The sequence below is a fragment of the Euwallacea fornicatus genome, chromosome 2, assembly GCF_040115645.1.
Source record: "Euwallacea fornicatus isolate EFF26 chromosome 2, ASM4011564v1, whole genome shotgun sequence".
NCBI lineage: Eukaryota > Metazoa > Arthropoda > Insecta > Coleoptera > Curculionidae > Euwallacea > Euwallacea fornicatus.
In genome coordinates, this window is record NC_089542.1 from 1,085,505 (window position 1) to 1,097,221 (window position 11,717).

The 11,717-nt window shown below is 39.7% G+C and overlaps 1 protein-coding gene across 2 annotated transcripts; it reads left to right on the top strand.

Moving 5' to 3' along the window:
• The first annotated feature begins 908 nt into the window (after positions 1 to 908).
• spz6 (Spaetzle domain-containing protein 6) lies at positions 909 to 11,139 on the top strand. 2 transcript variants are annotated; one of them, XM_066293248.1, is made up of 6 exons: positions 909 to 1,578; positions 6,352 to 6,623; positions 6,681 to 6,797; positions 6,856 to 7,248; positions 10,164 to 10,341; positions 10,684 to 11,139. In XM_066293248.1, exons 1-6 carry the CDS (start codon positions 1,552 to 1,554, stop codon positions 10,906 to 10,908), a joined length of 1,212 nt encoding a protein of 403 aa, XP_066149345.1. In that variant the 5' UTR covers positions 909 to 1,551; the 3' UTR covers positions 10,909 to 11,139. The 2 variants fall into 2 exon arrangements, with proteins under 2 accessions (XP_066149345.1, XP_066149355.1); XM_066293258.1 differs by lacking the exon at positions 909 to 1,578 and adding an exon at positions 5,948 to 6,085.
• Positions 11,140 to 11,717: the final 578 nt, after the last annotated feature.

Below are 11,717 nucleotides of genomic sequence, written 5' to 3' on the forward strand. Positions count from 1 at the left end.
TGATCTGCAAATCAACGTGTAGCATAATCTCTACTGTTGAGTCCGATCTCGATAGCCGGGATTTCCCCGTTGGATTGCGCAGACTGGGGTACCCCAGATTGACCTGGAAGGCCGGAGCTCTTCCCACTGGGCATTCTTTGGTGTTTTGTTCCTCAATTTTCGTATACTTCCTGTCAGATTATTCAAGTGAAGAAGAAATTATTAAATTAGATAATTATTAGTTAGTCATTTTAATTCCGCCGTCAATAACCTGTTTGTGGATATGCGCCCATGCCGGGGGCCGCCGTCGGTTCATCTTACAGCAGCTGAATGGGTCATGCCGTCATAATCATTCGTAACTCTTAATTACTTTAAGAATTGAATATCATGGCTATGGCCTTTTCGAAAATTATTTTCTTATTTTAATTTGTGGAGTTGGTGCGCATTAATTATGAACGCATTTCAGGCCCTTTTGGTAGGTTTTCTGTGGATTTTTTCGCAGTTAATATTCGATTTCTTGAAGGCCCAGAAAGAATGCTGTAACGTGCACATTTTGCACTTATATAAAAATGACAAGGTAAAACAGAAAAAGCTAGTGGCTCGCCGACGTAAAACATTTTTTACCTCGTAGCCCCATGTTACTTTAAATAATTTTCTTCGATCAACCGACTACCCAACACCACGTAAAAACTCCTTTCACGTGCAAGAAATTAATCTTACGACACATATTTAATCATACAAATGCCCTCATATCGAGCGAGTGGTCATCTTCCCTCACAATACCAGTTATTTACTGCGACCAACGCGATGGACAATTCGTAATGATTATTCTTAATTCTCTGGTCGAATTCGGGAGATAATTGCTCGAGATGTTCTAGCGCGACGACTATCGCATCACGAAAAACCGAATAGTCATGAAGTTATAACCATTCCTTCCTTAAATTTTGAATTTACCCTACATATTCTAAGTACATTGGCACTTCAGTTCGAAAATGAAAGCTCCACGTTAAAAATTGAAACCTTCCTAGATGACAGGAAGCGATCACGGGTCCAGAACGGGAGTTCTGATTGGTCAGACGCAAGCAGCCATGGCCGCAGTGAGCTGCATCAAACCAATCACGACGCGCTCAAAATTATGCATTTATGAAAAATCATACATTAATGGGGGTGATTAATGAATGAATTTGTATACATCAAAGGAACTTGTTAGTATTCAATAGGCAAAAGAGGCATTTAAGACCTAGTTCGGAGAGACTTAAATCAACTCTTCTTTTCTATTTTCGTTAAGCCACAGTCAAATGAAGTCATGTACGCGACCAGATGAAGCTATGCGGATCCCGTTAATCTAGAATGTATACAGCCGAATACAAGTTACTTGGTCGGTCAGTTTCTTCATAGACCTTATTTCGAACGCGCCAGCGAAGATTTCTTCATTTTGTCGCCGTTGTTTTCCTTTTATAACGCGAAATTGTTAGTGACCAATATCACAAAGAGTGACGATTATAAGAGCGGCCGTTAAGCTTCTTTCTTATAGGCAGAGTGTTCAGTTAGAGTGACGTGATTCTTGGCAAAATGTTAAAGAAATGGTTGAAGTTTGCGGTAAGTTTCGATGTTGGCAAAGTTAAGTAAACTAGATCGAGGAAATCTTGACCTAAATGTTCTAACGGCCAGATTTAGCGCTCAAATTGCCATAATGGCATTAGTGGCAATTTAAAACGATGCTTCGGCAAATTGAAGTTAATTTTTTAATGAGCCTTAATTTCTAATAATGAAACGGGATTCATTTTGCGGTAAAGGCGCTTTACCGTGATTCCAAAAAACATCCTTACGAACCTGCTGTAAAGTCTCTTTACTCTATGCATTTACGAGCTGAAGGCGACATTTTCTACACGGATGAGCGTAATAGTAATTCATGTACAACTCTGGGGAAGTGGCATTTACCAGGTTGATTCGAGGGCGATAAGTGATATGTTATCGCGTATATACAGTAATAACATATTTCCGAACGGCGTGCGGTTATTAACACATAATATGACTTTGCCCCACGCAATTTTATTTTGTAAATTAATGTGGTGTTGTTTTAACGCACGTAACACATTGTTATTACTGTCCTGGAATTATTGTAAATTTCACTCGCGTGTGGTAATAAACTACTTACCATACATATTGCGTAACACACTATTATCTAAAAAGTGCAAAAAGTGATACTCTACCTCTTATGATTAAGTAAATACGCTTCCGCATGTGTTAAGTATTTTTTTTCTACTTGCCGCATACTTAACCGAACGAATATATGGGCGATTCCGGTTATCTCATGCGAATGGTCGGTTCAAATTTAACCCGCAAGATATGAAAACTGACTAATGAAAACTCATGTTTTTACGGACCTGCCGTGTCGCGTATAAACTCGAATTAGCTGTCCAAGAACTGCAATATGACACTGACCAAAGACGGCTCGGGTTCCCATTGACGATTTCATTAGTACTAGGCGGGTCAATAAAAAATCAAACTTGAAATCTCAATCTATTTCAAATTTTACACTTCAATCATGCCGTATACAGTCGAATCGATGTATCTTTGCGTTTGCGTCAACGTGCCGCCATAAATATTCATACGATGCAATCAACTGTCATGTCAGTATCGTTGACAAAGTACACACGTCACAAAGTAGATAGAGAGAGAAGATATTTGGTATATTAAAAAAAATAACAATAATAAAACTGGTTGTTTTTAATACATTCATAAAAGAAGTTCATTTTTTTATTAGTTGCAACAAGAAAACTTAGAAATATATGCTGGGTGGGGCAAAACATAGGTTTCTTTCACATAAGAATAATTTAAGCAGTAAAACCTAAAAAGTTAAAATAAATATCTCGTGTTCGCCCCCCTGGCATTCCCTGCTGCCTGACACCTGCTGGGCATACTGGAAATTAAAGTGTCCAATAAATCTTGAGGGATGGGTCTCCATGGTTCACATGGGCACTCAAACAATCGATGGCGGCTCTCAAAGTGACCATCGCTCCTTAAAATCCTTCTTCGAAGCACGTCCCATGCGTGCTCGATGGGGTTCAGATCAGGTGATTGTGCTGTCCAGGGTAGAATGTTGATTTGGTTCTCTTAAAGAAACTTTTCTCCAAAATCTATTAAATTCATAACCAGGTAGAGGGTCATCTTAGACACGTTGTGCTTCAGCTCATATTTCAATCGTTACAGCGAACTTTGCTAATATTATGGGTTATTAAGATTTTCAGCCCCCGAGCGTAAAATCACGTCATGTTCGAGATACATAATCCACAGCCCATTAATACTATGGCCGAAGATGGCATGTGCTAAATTTTACAGAAGCAACGATCGACCAGCGGTAAACCAGTCGGAATTTAGTTTATGTATAAATATGAAAAGATAGTTTTTATTTTTATAACAGTTCTTTATACTCACTTGTGAAGCACCAGGAGAATATTAAGAATCAGTAACTTTCGTGGGTACTTCTATAGGGAGTACATACTTTTTTTCTATTACGGCTTATGTTGTTACGGTTGATTGGGCTACTGACTATGTAGTGATCGCACTACTGACTGGAGCTTCTAACTACTGTCTAGAAGGAAAAATTTAAATGCCCACAGTCATGTCAAATGGGGCCTTTAAATTCTAATAAGCGTGGCATCAACTCTTTCTGTTTTGCCTATAAATCGACTTAGTTGTTTCAAGCTACACATTACACCCTGTGATAAAATCTTAATGCAGCTTCTCGCCAACTAACGTAACAGCGATTTCCCAGTAATTACACGCCCTGCACATCCCACATGGTTGATGGCTCAAAGGCATGTATTTCTTCAAATGTGGGTACCACACGGTTCTACGCGCAGGACGTTCTTAAATTGTAGAGCCGACAGCCATTGAAGCAGTTTTCTTTTCAGTTGGAACGACAACAATGTCAAGTTACAGATTAAGACTCACAGTCTTACTTGTTATACGTTTACAAGGGAACTCACTGCTATGGTAACGCAAACCTCTTCATCGGGGATGATGGTGTTCATTACATGCGCGTATAATAGTTTCGTGGCATTATTAGCAAACTAGTATTGCTTTATATTGAAAATGTCTTAATGTTAGCCTGCCAGCATGCGGACGCCCCGTAAAACGATGTTTGTGCAATATAAGTGAAGTGCCTTGTTTAAATGCGTCTCCTACAGCCATTTCCGAAAATTTGGAAACCTGACGATTCGACATCCATGGAACGGGATGGAATTTTGACGACATCTGCTCACGCTCAAATCAACTTTAACGTTTGATCATTAATAAATTTCATAGACACTCATGCCGATGTGAAACCTATTAAATGTGCGCATTGGTCATAACATCGACAGCTTTACGCCTCTGTTAATTGTCAACCTGTTCAATCGAAACGATACCACGTAGGATGCAATGTGTCCCGCGATAGTCAGTGCTAATTCTTTAGACTATAGCAACGAAGCGACTGAGTGGAGCATGCGCACCATCAAAATGTGTCATCGCCGTTCGAATTTTCAACTCAATCGGAGATTAAACTTTAATAGCCGTTTGGACCGAGCACTTTTTAATTGTATTTATGTTTAAGGTAGTTTTAATTCGGAGTCCCATAACAGTCCTGAGTTGCGGGACTCGCCTCAGTTTTAAGTATTTGAGGCATCAAAAAATTGATTTTTTTCAAACGGTCACCGGTTTGATTGTTATCGAAAATTGCCGGGATAAAAATATCATTGATAATAAATAGTGGAAAGTGTTAAGTCGCTTTGGGAAAAGTTACTTGGGGAAAAAGTCGGTTTAAATATTCAACGAACATTTCTACGCAATGTGAGTTCAGTCCGAAATTTCTGACGTGAAGGCATTCATTTGCCTGCACCTACATAATACCTCACTATTAGTTATGCTTAAGTAACAGCCGTCCAGCAATTTAAAAGAAACGCCCATTTTATAGCTCAACATACCAAAACCGTAACTAGATACATTTTAGGAAATCGACTTTTAGCGTGCAACCACTTTTTAGTTACAAGGATATGGTTTTTTTGTACAGCCAAAGTATTGTCCACAATTTGAACTACAATCAGACCGTATACTTTAAACATTTACGTAACGTTTTTTCAACAAACAGCATTAAATTCCACTAGGCGCGTAATCCATCGGTATTACTTGAATCCCACAAGCCTAGAAGAACGCGCTCACCGGTTAGAGAAAACCCCTGTTCCCACCCCACCTAACTCATCCCTGCTAACTACAAAAAATACCTGGACCGACTCCTCTGATGGAAGCCGCCACGTGCCGGATGTGAATATTCAAAAAATCACGTTATTTACATAATTCGTAACGATAAGTTACTGCCATTGACCTCTAAAACGGGGCCTCATCCAAGGTCAGAAGAATGTAGGTCACCGAGATTACTGCTGGTGGGCAACGTTGTCAGAGGTCGCATTGTCGAAATGGATTTTTCGTGCCACTTAAGAGATGAAACGTGGCTCTACAGAGTTTTAGATGGATATTTTCCATTATATCTAACAGTTTTTTAATCAAGATAAAAATTTGAAGCACATTCCTGCAAGGTGCGACGCTTGATTACTCACACTCGCAATCGGCGAAATTTTTGAAAAATTACGGATGTCGTTAGGATAGCTAGCCATATACAGGGTGTCTAAAATAAGAGCGTGCAGCAAAAGCTTACTGACAAATGCCAGTTGCACGTTCAAGAAAGCAGTTTCGAATGATTGATAAACAACTAATCCAAAAGCGGTTCGTGTAAGATTTTGCCAAAAACAGCGAACTCGGTAGCAATTTAACAAAATAATCTATATTAACTGTCAGTACTGATGGCAACTGACCGAAAATCGATTGGCATTAAATGCATTCAAAATGGCGAACTTAATGACAATATAACAAATTCATCTATATTAAATGACGCTATTGATACCAATTGGCCTTAAGCTTATCGATATTAAATTTGTTCAAAATGGTGGACTTGCGGCATGACATTGTATCGTGTCCACCCGCAAAGTTAGATGGAGGGTTCGGTCAGTTGCGATGTTGGCGATGGGCCATCCTGTAGACACGGGGTTCTCCCTGGACTAGTTGGCAGGTTAGTCGAAAAATTGATATTACTCCAAACCTAAAACGTCACAGTTTCGAACTGCCTGAGAGGCCCATTTCACAAAAAATAATATTTTTTTAATTAATAATTTAATAAAAAAACTCAGACTGGATAGATACTGGCATAAAACAGTTTTAATGGAAACTTGCAAAGAATATATTGAATGAATTCCCAAGTTAAATTTGTAAATTAGCCTTAGGCTTCCGCTTTCCGGGAATTAGCTCCGAAGGTTAAATCGGTCCTCTTTTTTTCAGATACTTTGTATGTCCCTCGTAAGAGCTGGGTCATCGGAACAATCGGCCGGCATCGAAGACCCTCCCGAGGGTTATTATGCATTTGTAGAATCGCCAAATGCAGAACCGCCTCGGGTACGACCTCCACCATACACTTTTGTACCTATTGACTGTAAAGAAGATCTGAACCGATCTCCCCACGCTTCCCTCTTCAACCTCTGTGGGGATCTGAACAAGGGCACCATCCCACGGAATCCCATGAGGCAGAACGTGTTGGAATCACCGTACCCTTTGTATGTAAATTTTTATCGCAGTGCTCTCATCTTGTATTAAGACTCAGTAATCTTTAGCGATTTAATAAGAAATATGACTTTGAAGTACCTCAGCCGTACGTTACCGATTTTGAAGGGCGACGAGACTTTGCCAAAGGTGGCTCAGCTCCAGGATGACCTCATTTCGCAAAACTCGTAAGTGCCCATTGAAGATAGCAAGATATTTTTAGATCTTTGCAAAACTCGTCTCCAGCATTAGCCCGTCCGAAGCAAACGACAGGAACGATAGAGTGAAACGTTCGCCAGTAGCGGGAAACATTAGCTCTTCCAATGGAACCTCCAATTCAGAGTCAGAGACAGACAGGCAGTCTAGAAAGTTTTGCGACCAAGGAGGGATTTTTTGTACCCTGTATAATGTAATAAATGGGGAAAGCAATAGCAGTCCGCAAGTGGCCTCGTCACAGCATTTGCCTCTGGAAAGGAGGGACGAAAATATGCCCCAAAGATACGAGGGTCCTCCCACGCCTTGTCCAGCAAAGGTCGAGTATGCGACACCAGTGTTTGCCAAAAATTACCAGGGAACTTGGAGATATGTGGTGCAGATTCCTTATGAAGGTTATTTTACCCAAACTGTTGAGGTTACTAGGTAAGTGCCAACCTTCAGTTTTACATTAAAGATTTTTATCAATCACGGTACTGATAGACGCCCCACCTCCGTGCACGCAATACCATTTTGACATTGCATTATTACCGGCTCAAAAATGGTATTTGGATTTCGTCATATTTCCCTAAGGGTTGCGCGCGCAACGATAAGGAAATAAGATTATTTCTCACGGCTTCACACCGGTATCCACAACAACAACAAGGCAAAACAAAAAACCTTCATTCATTTATCGGCCGAAGTTGACTGTTTTCACAAAACCTTACCTTGTTCACTACATATGTCTAGAATACGGTCCTGCAGTTGCGGCCTGAACTTTCATAACACCCTGTAGATATATCTAAATTAAATAATTAACGGAATCACCCTCTCAAAGCCCTTCGGGGCGGGTAATCCTGGCATGGCTGAAAGCTTCAAATGCAAGATATAGAAACAATGATTTGTAGCTTTAATATTTATAGTACAACACGACATCTTACCTCTTACACGTTCCTCCACTGCGCCGGCGCATGAAGTAACTCTGGCCACAAAATGACGTCATAAAGGTATCATAAAAAGTTCAAATAGAAAATTAACCTTATTTTGGATTAACCGGTCATGAAATGTGCGGAAATAAAATGATTTCGTGCCAAGAGATTTTCGGCATGGATTCGTGTGCTGATTTCGCATATTAAATATTCCGATTACGAGGTTTTTACCTCCAGTTTTGATAGCTCAAGAAAGTACTGTGTAATCGGCATCTCTAACACTATGTAGAATTTGGACATCGAAGAGATGTTAGCCGTTTGAAGATCGAGCGATTTTACGTGAAAATGAAAATGAGGACTGAGACATGGCGGCTTTCCATTGGAAAAGTAGGACTAATTTTGGGGGAAGTTCTAGTTCTCTGTACAGCACATTATGGATGTCTGAAAGCGTTAGCCGACCAAGAATATTAGATAAACACATTCACTTCCTATCTTGCACATAGAGCGGAACATGGTCAAAAGCGGAAATGTGAAACTATGTAACGTTCTCGTTTGATTAGTTTAAAATGGATTTTCAGGTTACGTTCTATGCCGCTTTTAGGTACTTTTCCGCTGCAGTGGCGGCGACCTAAATGTTTAATTTTTAAGTGCCTGACATGAAAATGGTCTTCGACAAACGAGACATTTCGCCTAGATCGAACGTGAGAATCGAAAGAAATTGACTATAAACAAAATAGCGGTCCAGGTCACACTACAAAATTTCAAACTTTTCGTTAAAAAAATTTTTAATTTGTTAAAATTACTATTCTAGTATAGATTCCACAGGCTTAAATTATCATTTAAACTGCCAATACATAATAATAATAATAAAAAAAATAATAAAAATAATAATAATTAAAAAAAAAATAATAATAATAATGATAATAATAACCATTATTATTATTATAGCGTTAAATAATCTTGATAAAAATATATATTTTTTTAAGTATTAGCAAGGCCTGCCAACAGCCCAATAGTACCCCTGGTGCAAATGTGTCTTTGTTTTTACCTGTTTTAATCCAGTGCATTCTTTTAGTTCTAATGACATCGAGTTCAATAATTTTTTGCATCGATAATAAGTTCCTTTCTGATACACAGTTAGTCGATGTGCTTGGTATTTATAATTTAAAGTTCTGGTCGACTATAGATTTTTCACTACATACTTGCTACTTCCATACATAACAAGCCCATTTCTAATGGTACTTTCTAAATTTACATAATAAATAATTTTCCTAACATCAAACTGAATATACTTGCAAATTACTCTCATTGTGTAACTTATCGAGTTTAACCTACTTACCACGTACTGTACATACATGATATTCCTACGACTAAACCTATCGATTATCATTCTTAAAAATTTTATGTTTTCTTGTATTGAAACCTTTATTATCACAATATATTAATCACCTCATTCAATGGAGAATTCATCAATGTTTCGAAGATCACCATGTTGGTCTTCGCTTCATGTAATACTAGCCTGCTTTTTGCTAGTCAAGTGCTAACATTCTTTTTCTTCACGAGATGAAAGTTTCCAAGGGGTTGGTCTCACTCACTAGTGTGCGGTTTACACCAAACACTCACCCCTCCATCGCATCCAGCCTCATGCTGGCCAAAATTGTTCGTTCCAGGCACCTATCCATCGAAACACCTCGAGTTTCTCAAAACTGCCGCAAGGCATTCTTTCAGGGTGCTCTCCACCACCATCCACGTCCCACTTCGCCAGTTTTTCCTCTCCTCCTTCTGTCTTCTTCCCATAATGCCCCCTGTTCAGCACGCCTGTTACGTCGTTGAAGTACTCTTCCTCCTCGATCAACATTCTCCTACGTAGTTCATCGTTATTGCTCTTTTACCCATGATATTTCCCTCGGATCTGGTGTTCGGGAAATTAATGCATTAAAATACGATGTGGTACGTTGCATCTCCCTTCAGGGAAATCACAAAGTTTCGAGCTCGCTCTTGCCAATCGGATTGACATACACGGCAAACGTGATATTAGCCCTAAGGGCTTGAATCGTGAAATTCTCCCTCTGCCCTAAATTTCATTTAATCTATTTTTTGACGTCGGTGATAAACGTTTTCCTCTGCCGTTTCGATTCTCTCCGAGTTCCTCCTTTGCCTCTCTTCTGCACTCCCTCCTTTCGTTGCAACTATTCATTCTTGTACGTCCTGCGACTTTAATTAAGGGGATGTCAGCGATTACTTGGGTTGATTATAAACCTCGGTATTCCACCTTCAATTCTGTACGTTATTCACTCACTACCCGCCTAGTAAGGTTAATACTATAACGATTTTTAAGCTTATTGTTAGTGCAGATCTTGGGGAGAGATTCAAATTTAGGATCCACTGAATATTTTTCCCTCAGCGTTAACTTGTCTTCTGTGCCTATTACAGGTGCCTGCAGTCTAGGTGCCACTACCTCGACGGTGGTTGCTTAGCCTCTCCTAGGTGGTCTAGTTTATTAGTGGCTGAAATCTATTATCCAGATACCATCTTGAGCAGCAGCAACACGGTAAATCCACAAAGGAACCCCGTGCCGGGTTCTCAACCACCTCCAGTGCAAGATTTCCAGGTAAATAAGGGCTTTAATTACGACACCAAAAAACCGTAAAACTGTTTTAATGCGAAGAATAGTGAAAATTTTCGCGTACTGCTAGCAGTTGTTGCACAGTTTCCTAACAGTACTGCTATGATTTTTTCCTCTTGAGTTGGCCGCTATATTCGAAAAAATAGTGTGCAGAAATCCTCAATACTTTTCATGCCCGTATGCGGAAAAGTCGCTTTAGAACTAGGAGAAAACTCCTTTTAACCGGTGCAAGCGAGAAAGGCATAAACCACCTCTCGGAGGCAATCGGAATAGAACGCCTTTTACGAGAAAAATCTTTATGAGCAATTGACATATTCTCTATCTTAGAACTACCAGCAGTACCTTCAAAAGAGGGCAGGTCTGCAGCCTGGCCTTCAAGAACCTGGTACCACAACCAGGCCGACCCACTGCGACGGCGTAGACGCACTCGGATGTTTTCAAGTGAGGCTTTACTACGACTGGTTCTTAATTCCAGGTTCTTGCAAATGTTGGAGACCTGACTATTTCAATAAGTATGTGAGGAGGAAATCTTCAAGTTCTGCTGATATTTGAAGGAAACGACTTGATTTTTAAGACTGATTGCTGCAATAATTTGTAATTTATTTTATTTGAAGAAGATGAACTAGGAGTAGGAGAAATATTTAAGGACCACATCCATAAACCGTACTTAAGTATAATAAAATTACGTTAAAAAATACCGTATACAATTCCGGGGTGAAAAACGGCAATGTTATGATTGTTAGGTTAATTCTGTCCCTTTTCAATATATACCTTGTTGTTTTATGCCTGTTTATTGCCCGAGAACATACATTTAAGGTCCTGAGTAATTAGGTCCGTGGGGAATATTCATTTTAGGAAAACAAGGGAAAAAACTTGACGACTGGAGAAGATTTCAATCTTTGGGAGTCGTCTGCTGCAAGTTCGCACGCATCGTACCGTATTTCCATAAGACATTTTGCACGAGGACCGAAATATGCATATGCGCAAGTAGCTAAACTTTTGGCTTTGGCACCTATTGCTTCATGGACTAAAATATGAAAATCTCAGCTATCAGTTGTATTCTCTATCGAAATTCCGATATTTTTTGTCGCAGTTATAGAAGAAACGGCATAATTAAATTGTGCAATGGGTCGAGGTCGCTTGTAAACTCTTCAAAACATGCAGCTCTGCACGCTGATTTGCGGGGAATATGTTCCAGAATCTTACCCAGAATTTTCGGTAGAATTCCGGTTTGGGCCGCAGTCCCGCTCAGTTCCATAACCTTCCCGGGGCCGTTCCCAAGAAACCTGTCAGGAAATGACCCCGTTTCTTCCGGCGGATTCCCGGCACATCAAGGAATCGCTCAGACAAATTTTGTCAGA